The sequence below is a fragment of the Microcaecilia unicolor genome, chromosome 9, assembly GCF_901765095.1.
Source record: "Microcaecilia unicolor chromosome 9, aMicUni1.1, whole genome shotgun sequence".
Lineage (NCBI taxonomy): Eukaryota > Metazoa > Chordata > Amphibia > Gymnophiona > Siphonopidae > Microcaecilia > Microcaecilia unicolor.
Window position 1 is genome coordinate 13,826,799 of NC_044039.1, and position 16,192 is coordinate 13,842,990.

Sequence of the window (16,192 nt, forward strand, 5' to 3'; positions counted from 1 at the left end):
AAAAGCAGATTTAGGACAGTAAATTTATATTTTAGCCCTTTATAAATTAAAGGCTTTATGATTTACTACCTTGCAAATTTTTTATATTAAAGCAAGAGCTAATGTAGAAAACCATAAATGAGGGGAAAAAAAGCATCAAATTTTGGAAGGCTGCTACACAATGATCTAGATTTGAAATATATAATAGATCGTGATCATTTATTCTATAAAGTGTTAAGACCAGTTCAACTGCTTGGACTGAAGTCTTAACAGCTCACCTATAATAGTTAAACTAAACAAAGGTTGATGATATATTCTGAATCTATGCAAAGAATGCTCCTAAGGTGCACTTAGTGTTTTTAGCTCATGCTAAAAAAAATCAGCTGGTGCTAAATCCTACAATGTCTATTTTAATCCTATGGGCATCTCGGCGTTTTAGCACCAGCTGATTTTTACAGTGAGCTAAAACTGCTAAGTGCACCTTAATAAAAGGCTCCCTTAGTTTGGCCAAAGCCACATACCCATGTATATTTAAGGAAGATACTGTAGTTTAAGAATCAATTTTCGGCAGACACTTAAAAAAAAAAAAAAATCACTTACAAGCAATTAAGGATTACCAACTCCAAATGTGGCCAGCTTTGCAGTGTTTCCTGAAATAAAGGCACATTCTTTTCTAGTAATTCTTTTTACACTGGCTTCCTCCCCTTCCCCCACATGAGCACCAATCTACTGAATTTATTTCCTTTAAATCAGCAGGATTAAATATTCTGAATTAAAATGGCCCGACTAAATGGCATTCAAGTTTCCTTTGTCATGCCTTGCTTTGGAAAGCAACAGGGCATAGGAGGGACAGGGAGTGGAAGACGACACATCAGATTATTAGTAAACCCAGAGTGGAAGCACTGCAGAAGGAATATAATGCAATCTTTTTCTAAAAGATGCACTTCTGAAACCCAAAACTGAGATTAAAACAGAAATTAGAAAACAGGTTTTCTCATATCAGCTCAGTGAACGAGAAGCACAATAAATGCTTTCATTACATTAATTTTTTTCCCATGCATTGTCTCAAACATGAAACAAAGCTAAAATATTTCAAATCTATTTGCAATTCCAATTGTTAAAGGCAAGCATGATGCTCATTCAGTGTGAGAAGGAAAGTAAATAAATCTGAAGGCTGGTGTTATTTGAATGGCAATACAAACTAAAGTACAAAGAGACACCCATCCAGATGCCTGGTAATAAATATAAGACTTAATTGCTGCAGGACATACTTCTTACAATGCAGGAAGTATTAGTCTTGCTTTAACCCTAAAATTTAAATCAGTAGTGCTCAAACTTTTTCCTCACTGAGGCTTCACTCTTCTATCTTGTCAGTTGGCCAACAACTTTCAAAAGCGTTTTGTTTTCCTGCTTCAGCTGTTCATTTTCATCTTCTATATCATCCAGGTCCTTAAGGAAGGAAACAAAAGTTTTTGAATTAATGGTTTCATTGTCACAAATATACAAATAAGCCTGCCTAGAAAACAATTCAAATTACAAAGAAAGTTAGTTAACCTCAGGGCCCTGGGCCCCACAGCTCCAGGAGGCCCCCCGTGGTCTCCCATCTCTTCCCTTGATCTGAGGTCTCCCAACTCCAGAAGCGTAGCGAGGGCAGCTGACACCCGGGGCGATTCGCCGCTGCGCCCCCCCCCCCAGGAGCAGCACGGCGCACACCCCCCCGGAGCGCGAACGCACCCTCCCCCCCGGAGCGCAGTCTTACCAAGGGGGCAGGCGGGCGGGAGGACTGTTCCACCCCGAGTGCAGTCGCTGGGAGCTGCGTCGGCTCCGTTGGTTCCCCTGCTCTCTCTGCCCCGGAACAGGAAGTAACCTGTTCTGGGGCAGAGAGAGCAGTGAACAAGCAGAGACGACACCCCCACAGCGGCGTGCACCCAGGGCAGACCGCCCCTCCCCCCCTTCCTATGCCACTGCCCAACCCTCCAATGCTTCAGGTACAAACTCCAAATTGTGAACCCTCCAGGGACAGAAAAGTACCTACTGTACCTGAATATACACTGCTTTGAGAGCTTTCAGGCAGTTAAAGAAATAATTTTAAAAACAGATATATTGTGTGTGTGTGTGTGTATTTTTTCAAAACTAAATTGCCCCCTAACCTTTGCTAGTTGCACCACCTTTAGCAGCAATAATTACAACCAAACACTTCCCATAATTTGGAATATGTTTTTCACACCATTGTTGAGGAATCTTAGCCTACTCTTCTTTTAAGAACTACTTTAATTCAGACATATTCGTAGGTTTTCACGCTTGTTTCAGGTTCTGTCACAGCATCTCTACAACAGACAGATGGCCAAACATTTTCCTTCAACAATGGCAGGTTTTCCAGGTACTAAGGCAGCAAAATATCCCCCCACACCATCATGTTTGACAGTTGGTATACGAATCTTAGTGTGCAATGCTACATTTGCTTTACGCCAGACATAATGGGACGTGTATTGTCCAAAGAGATCCACTTTGAACTCATCCGTCCTTAGATCATCCCACAAGGCTTTGAGATCATTCAGGTGAGTTTTTGCAACTGTGGGGTGAGCACTGTTGAATAGCAGCTGTTTCTGCCTTGCTACTCTCTCATGAATCCCGTTTTTTGCCTAGTCTTTCTAATTGTGGAGTCACGAACACTGACCTTTGCTGAGGCTAGAGAGGCATGCAGTTCTTTGATGTTCTTCTAGGATGTTTTGTGACTTCCTACATGAGTTGCTGCTGTGCTCAGAGTAATTTTGGCAGGCTAGCCACTCCTGGGAAGATTCACTGCTGTTCCAAGTCTTCTCCATTTGGAGATAATGGCTCTCACTGTGGTTTGGTGGCATGCCAGAGCTTTAGAAATGGCTTTGTAACCCTTTCCAGACTGATATATTTCAATAACATTTTCTCATCTCTTCTGGAACTTCCTTTGATTGTGGCATAGTGTTCTTGTAGAAACTTTGTGGTGACTACTTCACTCTCATAGTACGGTTCAATATATAGTGAGGTTTAGATTCAGCAGGGCTGGCTGCAATCAAGCCTGAATATGTTCTATCAACTGAATCTAGTTATCAGTGAAATTTCGTCAGCTGGTTAAGAAAGTTAAGAAAGTTAAGAAAGCAGTTACTTTTTCACATGGGTGAAATAGGTGATGGATTTTACGTATTGACTCAGGTGCATTTTTAAACAGAGAGAACAAGAGTTAGGATCATGGTTAAGCACAAGGCACCAAGGAGTGTGAGTCCGTCACAAAAATCACTCGATTACACTGGGCACACCTTCTGAAGCCATTGGGACATCGAGAAAAGAATCATGGCCACATTAAACTCTTCAACTATCAGCAGAAAAAGGGGTAGCGCTCAGCCTAGCAACTCGCGAAAAATAAAGGAAACTTGAAGAGCCGAAAAAACTAGTAAAATATATGGAATAAAAATGAAAAAATACCTGCACAGGAAGGCACTGTAAAAGAGAAATGTACATACGTCAAAGAGAACATGAAGATACGTCCTCCCTATTCTACGGCAAAATGAAGACTGAGGGACCCGTGCTTACGCATCAGGCAGAAAAGTATCAGCACATGCACAATGGGATGCTGCTGGAAAGTTCTGAGCTATTATCACTAGTCAGCATCCACATCGGGCTCCATCAGATGACATCACCCAGCTGTGAGAATACAACAGCCTGCTTGTCCTCGGAGAATCCAACTTATACTAAAGGCTGCATAAGCACACCATATTAACTTTACAATTTTACATTTTGCTTCGAGTTGCTAATTTTGTCTTTTATTCACATTAAGAGAAAAAGAGAAACACTAGATAAAATGGATTTCCAATGGTACAAAGTTGAGAACATCAGACAGAATAATGTCCTTTGAAACAGAACAATAAACCTTCAACTCTAATAATGAGTAAATCAGTGGTTCCCAAACCTGATCCTGGAGGCAACCCAGCCAGTCAGGTTTTCAAGATATCCACAATGAATATTCATGAGATAGATTTGCATACAGTGGAAGCAATGCATGCAAATCTTTCTCATGAATATCCATTGTGGGTATCCTGAAAACCTGACTGGCTGGGGTGCCTCCAGGATCATGGTTGGGAACCACTGGTGTAAGTGAAAAAAAAAAATTAGCTAAGAATATTTATTTTGGACACTTGATATACCGCACCGAGGCCTGAAGATAGGCATCTAGACGATTTACAACAAACTGCAAACACTGTTCCTACTGAATGCTCAAACATATCTCCACTGTACAAAAGGCATTCCATTCAGCTCAGGTGATGTTTCACACTGTGCAATATTTTTAAAAAGGCTCTAGTTCTCAAGGTAAAGACCTTTAGAAGATTTTAAATAAATTTGCAGAGACTCACCAAAGGACTCCAGTGGATGTTTAACACAAAACATTATCTAGATAACAAAGCCCATTAACAAGTTTAAAGTACAATACAAACTAAAAAAAAAAAAAAAAGTATATTCAGTGTGAAAATATGGATTCCATTTTGCGGATGACAGAAACGTATCTGACCACACTGCAGAAAAATTCAACATTAGTCAGCTTCAAATCCTAAAGATATGCGTTTTATTGTTGATACAAAGTTCTCATCTAGGCAGAAGACCAAAACACAGGCTTACTCTGTTTAATAGGTCGATTTCTTCCTTCATTTTCCCTATTATTTCATCTTTGTCCTGTACCGTCTTCAGCAACCTCATATTTTCTTGTCTCTCTTTTGCCAGTTCCTGGTAAGAATACACACAAAATATATACATATAAAAGCTATGTTTAGCCTATGGGGTATTAAATATCATAAAAAATCACATACCATCTCAGTTTGTTGTTTTAAACTTTCATACAATCATGAAATTACAAGGAAACCATCCTCTGCATATTGCCAACAGAGGAAAGAAGAGGTACAAGGGAAATGAAGAATAACCAGAAAACTATTCAAAACAGAATGAAAATTTTAAATATCTGCATTAGTCTTACTCAGAAAAGGTTGCCCAGCAACATTTCTCCCTAAGGCTATCACCCCTCTTTTTTTAGCTGATTTTGTACCTCTACCTCCTTCTCCTCTTTCCCAAGCAACGTGAGCATCATAAAAAGGGCAGCCACACATTAAGGATCCCTGAAGCAAGTAACATAGTAACATAGTAGATGACGGCAGAAAAAGACCTGCATGGTCCATCCAGTCTGCCCAAGACAAACTCATATGTGTATACCTTACCTTGAATTTGTACCTGTCCTTTTCAGGGCACAGACCATATAAGTCTGCCCAGCAGTATTTCCCGCCTCCCAACCACCAGTCCCGCCTCCCATCACCGGCTCTGGTACAGACCGTATAAGTCTGCCCTCCCCTATCCTCGCCTCCCAACCACCACCCCCCTCTTCCCCCCACCTGCTCTGCCACCCAATTTCAGCTAAGCTTCTGAGGATCCATTCCTTCTGCACAGGATTCCTCTAGTAAAATGGATATTTAGAAAATTGTATGAAGAATCAAACATATAAATGGCAAGAGGCGTACTCACTCGCAAATGCGCAGTAGAGACCCTCTCTGTCCCACCCCCGCGTCAATATGTGATGACAGGGGTGTGATAGAGAGGGAACCTGCGCACTTGCGACTGAGGGAACTGCCGTCGCCACCGCTCCCCCCCCCCCCCCGGGTTGCCGCTACCGCTCCCCCCACCCGGAGTCGCCGCCGCCACCCACTCTCCACCCGGCCCAGGTACCTGGCTTCACTATTCAAACCGCCGGAACGCAGCACACAGCTCATCTGAGCTGCCGTTGGCCTTCCTTACCTGCCTGTGTCCCGCCCTCGCCGACGTTACATCACACGAGGGCGGAACACACGCAGAGAAGAAGGAAGGCCGACGGCAGCTCAGATGAGCTGTGTGCTGCGTTCTGGCAGTTTGAATAGTGAAGCCAGGTTCCCGGCCCGGGTGGAAGGGTGGCGGCGGCGACTCCGGGCGGGGGGGGGGGCTTTCAACCCCCCCCCCCCCAATCCTTTACTAGCCCGTTTTTACGGGCTCAACGGCTAGTATTGTAGAAAATCCAATTTGTGCCAAACATGCAAAGTCTATCTTATAAGACTTAAAAAGTATATACGCAGTTTTTCTTGGCAAATTCATTTTGTGACTGCTCCAAATTCATCCTCTGACTTGTGAAGTCATTCTCTAAAACTAAAGACCAATATCAATATCTTCTAGTTATAAAGATTTTTGCTAAATATGTGATAAACATTTTACACACTTCAGATTATGATACCTATACACTAGCACAACATTCTTGCAGTACCTTGTTAAAAATATCACTATTGAGAAAGAATCTTTTCATTGTTCATTTAGCAAGTGAAGGCCCTAAACATATAACCATACTAAAATTCTCAAATAAATTGCTACACAGCTCAGATTTACTTATTGGTTATTTTGATTAGGTTTCCAACTGATTACTAGTAAACATGATCAACCAAAAGATTTTGCCAGTAAAACAGACAGTACTAGTGGAGCTTCTGTATGATCCTGTTTTTTTGTTTTGTTTTGTTGCAGTCAAGTCCAGAGCTGTGGAGTTGGAGTCGGTAAAAATGTACCAACTCTAACTCCAGATTCTAAATAAAAAATTACAACAGTATTGCATATTTTCATTTGACAGTATTTTTTTTTGGTTCAGGTTCTTTGTTCAAACTTCAAATAAATACACTTTGTGGTCTATTAGTCCTAATTTTATACATAAAGAAACAGCCTATGTTTCTGGAATTAATCAAATTTCTCTTACATTTATTGTACATAGTAGGAGTCAGAGTCAAGGCTGGACATTGGAAAGATAGGGGGAGCCAGCCGGAGTCAAAGGTTTGGTGTACTGATTGCACAGCCCTGATCAAATATCGTATATACTCGAATATAAACCTATTCAACCATAAAATGATATAACAGCCCCCCCCCCCCCCAAAAAAAAAGGGGGCAACTTAACTAATATAAAACGGAGGGGTCTCACATCACCAATCTCTCAAAACCCTTTTTCCGACATTATTCTGTCTCATACACCACCCCTGTTCCTAGTCAGCAGCTTCTTTTTGTTGCACTTCTCCTCACCCTCCCTCTTGTGGCTGCTCTATGGCGTCACATAATCTGAATGCTCTGCCTTTGGACACATGCCAAAAACCATCAGTAGCCTTGACACTGCTCCAGCCACTAAGTCTTCCAACCTATATAGCTTGGTGGATTCAGAGGACTGCTAGATAATACCATGTGACAACAGTAGAAGCACAACAGCAGTTGAAGGAAGAGGACAGCAGCAACAGTGTCCATCAGGCACAGAAGTATGTGCTGGAGCTGTTGCAAGCACTTCTTTGATATTAGCTAGTGCATAATCATTGAAGTTACTGTATATTATATTTTTACACCACATTCCTAACACACAGTCCAACAATTCATTTGGGTTACCAACAACGCTGTCTCACTTGCTAATACCTAATTTATTTATTTATTTGTTACATTTGTATCTCACATTTTCCCACCTATTTGCAGGCTCAATGTGGCTTACATAGTACCGTAGAGGCGATCGCCAATACCGGTTATAACAAATACAAAGTGAGGTTGTGGTAAAGCAAAGTTCATGTGTGACAGACACATTGGGAAATCGTAAGAAGAAGAGTTATGTCCAGTATGAGCTTTGGTTTTGTTGTGTTGCTGGGTTAAGGCATTTAAGTTGGATCGTTAGGGTATGCCTTTTTGAACATTAGTTTTTAGTAATTTCCGAAATTTCAGGTGGTTATATGTTGTTTTCACGGCTTTTGGTAATGTGTTCCATAATTGTGTGCTTATATAAAAGAAGCTGGATGCATAGGTTGACTTGTATTTCAGTCCTTTGCAGTTTGGGTGATGGAGATTTAGGTGTGTTCGTGTTGATCTTGATGTGTTTCTGGTTGGTAGGTCTATGAGGTCTGTCATGTATCCTGAGGCTTCACCGTAAATGATTTTGTGAACCAGGGTGCAGATTTTGAACACGATGCGTTCTTCGATTGGGAGCCAGTGTAGTTTTTCTCGTAGGGGTTTGGCGCTTTCAAATTTCGTTTTTCCAAATATGTCTGGCTGCTGTGTTTTGAGCAATTTGGAGTTTCTTTATGATTTGTTCTTTGTATCCCGCATAGATACCGTTGCAGTAGTCTAGATGGCTTAGTACCATAGATTGTACCAAGTTGCAAAATATTTCTCTTGGGAAAAAAAAGTTTCACTCGTTTGAGCTTCCACATTGAGTAGAACATTTTCTTTGTTGTAGTTTTCACTTGGCTCTCTGATATTTATTTATGCAGAACATTTATACCCGCTTTATACCACTGAAAGCGGCCTCTAAGCGGCTTACAATGAACTGATAAAATAGAATGACAAATGATATTCAAAACAAAATTTGTTAGTGGTACCCAGATATATTCACCTAGATTTAATTTGTGAATATTTTAGTGTTAAAGGCCTTTCACCAAATCTGTGTGTCTCGGGTCCTCATTTACAGTTTAGGAAAAGCTTAAATTCATGTTTGTTCAATGAAGCCTTTAGAAATTGACATAAGAGAATGGTGGTTTGGATGTTGGAAGAGAAGGTGGGTTGGGGTTTGGAACATACAGTGATCCTTTTTCTGTTCTTTCCTATAACTGGAAAATTGTAATTTTCCCTTTCTTTTCCGATTTAACCTTTCTATCCTATATCAATTGTACCTAACAGCGGTAAAAATAGTTTAATAAACTTAACTAAAACGCAAAATAATTTATAAAACATGAGAATACTAAATACATTTGCAGTATTTGAATTTTTTGCTTCGGTCTTCACCGAGAAGGATTTGGGAGGGACACCGGTGCCGGAAAGCATACTTGAAGCAGGCGAGTCGGAGAAACTAAACGAATTCTCTGTAAACTTGGAGGATATAATGGGTCAGTTCTGCAAACTAAAGAGTAGTAAATCACCAGGACCTGATGGTATTCATCCCAGAGTATTAATAGAACTGAAAAATGAACTTGCAGAGCTACTGTTAGTAATATGCAATCTATCCCTAAAATCGAGTGTGGTACCGGAAGACTGGAGGGTAGCCAATGTTACGTCGATTTTTAAAAAAGGTTCCAGAGGAGATCCGGGAAATTATAGACCGGTGAGTCTGACGTCGGTACCGGGCAAAATGGTAGAGGCTATTATCAAGAATAAAATTACAGAGCACGTACAAAAACATGGGCTGATGAGACAAAGTCAGCACGGATTTAGTGAAGGGAAGTCTTGCCTCACCAATTTACTGCATTTTTTTGAGGGGGTGAACAAACATGTGGACAATGGGGAGCCGGTGGATATTGTGTATCTGAATTTTCAAAAGGCGTTTGACAAAGTGCCTCATGAAAGACTCCTGAGGAAACTGATAACCTTAAGAGTGGACTTACACGGCTACCACACTCCTCTACTGAGGAAACTGGAGTCATGGGATCGGAGGTAGGGTATTACTATGGATTAAGAGCTGGTTGAAAGATAGGAAGCAAAGAGTAGGGTTGAATGGTCAGTATTCTCAGTGGAGAAGGGTAGTTAGTGGGGTCCCGCAAGGGTCTGTGTTGGGACCGCTGCTTTTTAACATATTTATAAATGACCTAGAGATGGGAGTAACTAGTGAGGTAATTAAATTCGCAGATGAAACAAAATTATTCAGGGTCGTCAAGTTGCAGGAGGAGTGTGAAAGATTACAAGAGGACCTCGCGAGACTGGGGGATTGGGCGTGCAAGTGGCAGATGAAATTCAATGTTGGCAAGTGCAAAGTGATGCATGTGGGTAAGAGGAACCTGAATTACAGCTATGTCATGCAAGGTTCTGCTTTAGGAGTTACGGACCTAGAAAGGGATCTGGGAGTCATCGTTGATAAGACGTTAAAAACGTCTGCCCAGTATGCTGCGGCGGCTAAGAAAGCGAACAGAATGTTGAGTATTATTAGGAAAGGGATGGAAAACAAACACAAGGATGTTACAATGCCGTTGTATCGCTCCATGGTGTGACCGCACCTCGAGTATTGTGTCCAATTCTGGTCGCCGCATCTCAAAAAAGATATAAAGGAATTCGAAAAGTTGCAGAGAAGGGCGACAAAAATGATAAAGGGAATGGAACGACTTCCCTTTGAGGAAAGGCTGAGTAGGTTAGGGCTCTTCAGCTTGGAGAAAAGGCGGCTGAGGGGTGATATGATAGAAGTCTACAAGATAATGAGCGGAGTAGAGCGGACAGATGTGAAGCATTTGTTTACACTTTCAAACAACAACAAAACCAGGGGACACAAGATGAAGCTAGAATATGGTAGATTTAAAACAAATAGGAGAAAGTTTTTCTTTACTCAGACTCTGGAACTCGTTGCCGGAGAATGTAGTGACAGCAGCTGGCCTTACGGAATTTAAAGGGGGGTTTGGACAGATTCCTGAGGGGGTGCCGGGTTCTTGAAGCCTGGATTGGTCGCTGTCGGAGACAGGATGCTGGGCTTGATGGACCCTTGGTCTTTTCCCAGTATGGTGGTGCTTATATGTACATCAAAAACAAAACAGTTATATCAATATATTCACATTTTAAAAAATGCTTTACATGATGCCTTAAGTTATACAAACTCTTAGAAAACTGATCTTCCCACCCCTCCTTTACAATACCCATAAGAGTAGAATGACTTAGAACCATTGAGGTGTACCTCAAATGCCTATCCATTAATTATGCACCATGACAAGGAAACCACTACTCTCTTTATACTACTTTTGTACAGGTATGGGATGTTTCAGTGGTGCCAAACGTGACCACCACTTTGCTCTAGCTCAGTTGTTCCCAAACCTGTCCTGGAGGACCCTCCAGCCTGCTGGATTTTCAGGCAGTCCACAATGAATATCCAAGATAAACCTGCATGCAAACTTCTCTCATTAACATTCATTTTGGATATTCAACTGATTTGGCATCCCCTAGGACTAGTTTGGGAAAACCTGCCATAACTGGTCCTCTGAGACCAATTTTGAGCCAGATGTTGCATTGATGATGGAACTTAAAAGTGTAAAAAACAAACAAATGGTTAAAAATTTTTCTAAAAACTTTTCAGAAGCCTTTTTGTATTCGATTCCATCCAGGTATCATGGACTCTCTTTAAAAATTTAACCTGTTCGCAACTCTAGAGAACAGTCATTAAAAACACCTGGCCAGTCTGGTAACCAGACTTATAAAAGATGTTACAGTATAGACATTTATATTCGATGTGCTAATACTTGCAGCAACATCACCATTTAGTTGAAATTTCTTCCAGTAGTACGCATGAAATTACCATGCCTTGTGTCTTCTGAACGTATGCTGTACTTAAATTACACCTCAAAAAATAACCATGTAGATGGAGTATAAAAAGAATACTGCATCTTTCACATTACCGAGTTCTACCCTTTCCATCTTGAAAAGCTAGCTACACTGACATGGATAAGTACAATACACACCATTAGCAGAACAACTTTTTAAAATACTACTACTACTATTTAGCATTTCTATAGCGCTACAAGGCGTACGCAGCGCTGCACAAACATAGAAGAAAGACAGTCCCTGCCCAAAGAGCTATGTAATAAAAGTGAGCCAAGTATAGGACAATCAAGCCATTGTGACATCACTGATGAGGTTGGCTCTTATTGGTGGACTGAGGCATTATGACATCACACTATTAGCTCTGGTTACAAGAGACTACTACTACTACTATTTAGCATTTCTATAGCGCTACAAGGCGTACTCAGCGCTGCACAAACATAGAAGAAAGACAGTCCCTGCTCAAAGAGCTTACAATCTAATAGACAAAAAAATAAATAAATAAATAAATAAAGTAAGCAAATCAAATCAATTAATGTGAACGGGAAGGAAGAGAGGAGGGTAGGTGGAGGCGAGTGGTTACAAGTGGTTACGAGTCAAAAGCAATGTTAAAGAGGTGGGCTTTCAGTCTAGATTTAAAGGTGGCCAAGGATGGGGCAAGACGTAGGGGCTCAGGAAGTTTATTCCAGGCGTAGGGTGCAGCGAGACAGAAGGCGTGAAGTCTGGAGTTGGCAGTAGTGGAGAAGGGAACAGATAAGAAGGATTTATCCATGGAGCAGAGTGCACGGGAAATAAGGAGAAATTAGATCTTACCTGCTAATTTGCTTTCCTTTAGTCCCTCCGGACCGGACCAGGATTGGACTGTTGGGTTGTGCCCGCCTACCAGCAGGTGGAGACTGAGAAAAAACTCTGACTCTAGAGAGCCAATAGGAGCCCTGGCCATGTGACCTTAGCCTCAGTATTTGAATAACAAAGCAGGAAAGAAAGAAAGAACTTCTGTGCCGTATGGAATCCTAGCAGCCACAAATTCCTCGGCAAAACCGAGTACTAGAGCTCACCAGCAACTCTCACCAGAGAAGTGGTATGGCCCATTTGTATTAGAGCTCACCAGCAACTCTCACCAGAGAAGTGGCATGGCCCATTCATATTAGAGCTCACCAGCAACTCTCACCAGAGAAGTAGTATGACTCAAGGTTTTATATATATTCCATCAACTGAGCTCACCAGCAACTCTCACCAGAGAAGTGGCATGGCCCATTCATATTAGAGCTCACCAGCAACTCTCACCAGAGAAGTGGCATGGCCCATTCATATTAGAGCTCACCAGCAACTCTCACCAGAGAAGTGGTATGACTCACTTAAGGTTTCATATATATTCCATCAACTGAGCTCACCAGCAACTCTCACCAGAGAAGTGGTATGACCCATTAAGGTTTTATATATATATATTCCAGCAACTGAGCTCACCAGCAACTCTCGGCAGAGAAGTGGTATGACATATTTAAGGCTTTATATATATTCCAGCAACTGAACTCACCAGCAACTCTCACCAGAGAAGTGGTATGACCCATTAAGGTTTTATATATATTCCAGCAACCGAGCTCACCAGCAACCACCAGAGAAGTGGTATGGACCACGCAAAATCTTTTTTTTTTTTTTTTTTTTTTAAACATTCCACGTGTGGTAAAGGAACGAGTACACTTCCAAACTTAATAAAAGAATCTAAAGAGTTGATAGAACACGGGAGGGGCCTGGTCCGGTCCGGAGGGACTAAAGGAAAGCAAATTAGCAGGTAAGATCTAATTTCTCCTTCCTTAGCATCCCTCCGGACCGGACCAGGATTGGACTGTTGGGAAGTACCAAAGCAGTAATCTTACGGGAGGGACAGACATTGAGAATGTGGTAGAGTCCCTGAAGACACCCAAACTAGGATTAATACGAAGCCAAAGCTTGACGATCCAAGAACCGCCAATAAACTAAATAGAATGACTACAAAGCAAAAAAGCTGAGGCTGAAAAGTCCAAGCGACGCTGAACATTGTCCCCTACCAAGTGGCCGCTATATATTGTCCCCTACCGCATCAGTGCAGCGCAAAGGACAGAGAGACTCGAGAAAAAACGACTGAAAGAAGGATGACAAAGGTAGAAGCAGAGCCGCCTGGAAACAAAAAATTGCAATGAAACTACCTCAGCTGAGAAAGTGGAAACCGAAATCCTGAAGTACAATACTCCAGATATTGTAGACTATTGCTGACCTAGCAACAGATTGGAAGTATGTCAAGCCTGTCAGTGAGAAAGTACCTGATCACTAGAAGCTAAATAGGTAAAAACAAGAATGCAGTTAAATAGTATGCAGAAGAAGAAGGTACCTAAATCCTTGCTGCAAACTAGACTGAAGGTCCAAATAAACTGACAGCCGCTGCAGTTACCCAACATGAAAAAAAAAAAAACATATCTCAGAGCGCAATTCAACTGAGAGAGAAAGAATCATCTGTAGCTGTTGCCTCTGCAAGCCAATCACCTGAGACTCTTGTCGTAGACCCCAATTAGTGAAAACGGGAATAAATCAACAGTAGACACTTGTTAGTACCTTTCATCTGTTAGAAACATATAGAAGTCCATAAAACACTACACAGTTCCAGGAACAACATGTATAGAATGTTTGTACGTTTAGGAATCTAGCCAGGTGCTCATGGTCTGGATTGGCCGTGGACAGAAAGGTGGGCTCAATAGGACCTTTGAGCTTTTCCCAGTGTGGAATTACATATGTACTTATGTAGTAGAACTATAAATATACATATATATTTTCACAGATGCAGCCATCAAAAAACTGGTCACTGTGTATATGCTCCCGGCACACCTGCAGGAAGAATGCTCAATCTCAACCACCAGACCACTAGTGAGAATACAGAGGCCAACTGAGCGGAGGGATTCCATCAGAGATAAATATCTGGATAGGAGAGGGCATCTATCTCTGCCGCTGACAAGTCTTTTTAGCAAGAGAGTAAGCGAGGCACATGGAAGGTCAGAGCGAAAAGAAATAGTTGTAGAACTGGGACCTCCCCTTAAGGTACTATCCACTGAGAACTCTTTTTTTTTTTTTTTTTCTTCAATGGTCACAAAATTGACAGAGTGAAAAGCTGCCCAAAAAAGACTACCGAGACTCCAAAGCGAATGAAGAAAAAATTCCTTCTTGGGAGCTAGAAAGTAAAATTTTACTCTGCAAAATAGAGCAAGGTAATGGCCGAAGGCCCAAGAACATCCAGAGAAAACAGAAAGTGGGACGCTTGTAGAGAAGACAAAAACAGTCTGCGCCAACTTGACTAAACAAAGAGAGAAAAAATAGAAACATGCTATGAAATCTAATGAGATCACACGAGAGCTCAAAAGAGAGCTCAAATGAGAGACCTGGCTACATGCACCCCATAACCTAGGGTGTGCCTGAAATGCACCACCTGTTGCTTGACCTGACAACTCTGCCAATAAGACTGTCTGTAATGAACCAGACATCTATGGAAAGGATGAAACGACGAGACGTAGTTTCATGAGCGCCGCTGCTACTATGACCATAACTTAAGAAAAAAGTGCGCGGAGCCGACGCGAGACCGAAGAGCAGGGCAAGAAAACTGGTAATGAGGACCTTATCATCCTCGTATCACGGACATTACTCCTCCTATACTGAGCTGTACTAAGATGTACCGACCCACATCCATAAGAAATGAATGTGGTACTTGCAACCTGGATTGACCACAACTGAGAACAGGATGCTGGGGTTAATGGACTCTTAGACTTTCCCCGTATGACCATACTCATATACTAATAGCAAAAATGCACAGGAAGTGAAAGAATCCCCTTCCAATTGAAAGGAAGGTCTGGAATGAGGACATATAGAATGAAAATGAAAGGATCACCATATGTTGAGCGTGGACTGAGACACACTGGCCTTTAATTTTACCGGATCTCCCCAAACCTCGTATCATGTCATGTCTCCTTCCTCACTGAGATGTACAGAGATGAACAGATGCACACTCACAAGAATGAATGTGGTATTTGCAATCTGGATTGACCCCATCTGAAAACAGGATGGGGACTCTTGGCCTTTCCCATTATGGCAACACTTATGCCCTTATGGCAAAAAATGCACAGAAAATGAGTGAATCTCCTTCCAAGAGAAAAAAACTCTGGAGAGAGGAAGAATAAAATGAAAATGAAAAGGAATAGACCTGGAAAATACCTATTACGGAAAAGGTGGTGAATTTGTGCCACAGGAGACAAGACTGTACCTGACGTCAAGAAAGCCTGAAACAAGACCCTAAAATCTGTAAGGAAGAGAAAGGGATAGCAGATGTTATGGATGGTCATACTGGACAAAACCAGAATGTTTACCATGTGCCCAGGCTGAATAGATAGAGGAAACAAAAATACAAGTAGATGGCATGAGGACCTCCCACTATCCTTAAGTGGGAGAAAATGCAAATTGACCTGATAACTTTACTCCCTAAGTGGACATATATCTTGTAAGTCCTAGAAGAAAACTAAGATAACACATGAGAAACTCCAAGACAGTTGGAAAGTAGAGAAGATGTGAATAAAACATGCCTTCTAAGGCATCTGAGAAAACTGGGTGCTCGGTAGACAGGACTGAGTCTCCTAGAATATGAGAACCATCTGAACCATGTAGCCTATGCAACTGTCATCTGCTATGCCAAAGAGAACGCATAGCCATGAAAGAAAATTGCTGAAAGGAAGTAAGACCGTATGTCCAGAATTGCAAAGTACGCAACAATTGAGTATCAGACAATGTATTTCATTGCACATGGCATCTGAACCATATAGCCTACGCTCTAGAGAACGTTTGTTAAGATCTTAAAACACTGTAT

General features: G+C 41.6%; 1 protein-coding gene across 3 annotated transcripts in view; it reads right to left on the reverse strand.

The window, feature by feature from the left end:
* Nucleotides 1-393: 393 nt before the first annotated feature.
* The window catches only part of PAWR (pro-apoptotic WT1 regulator), a 122,629-nt gene continuing 106,830 nt past the window's right edge, over nt 394-16,192 (reverse strand). For all 3 annotated transcript variants that reach the window (XM_030214907.1, XM_030214908.1, XM_030214909.1), the window contains exons 6-7: nt 4,627-4,731; nt 394-1,428 (exon numbers count right to left, since the gene is read on the reverse strand). In XM_030214907.1, the coding sequence (XP_030070767.1) occupies nt 1,342-1,428; nt 4,627-4,731 (192 nt within the window). In that variant the 3' untranslated portion in view covers nt 394-1,341. The remainder of the gene's footprint in view (nt 1,429-4,626; nt 4,732-16,192) is intronic.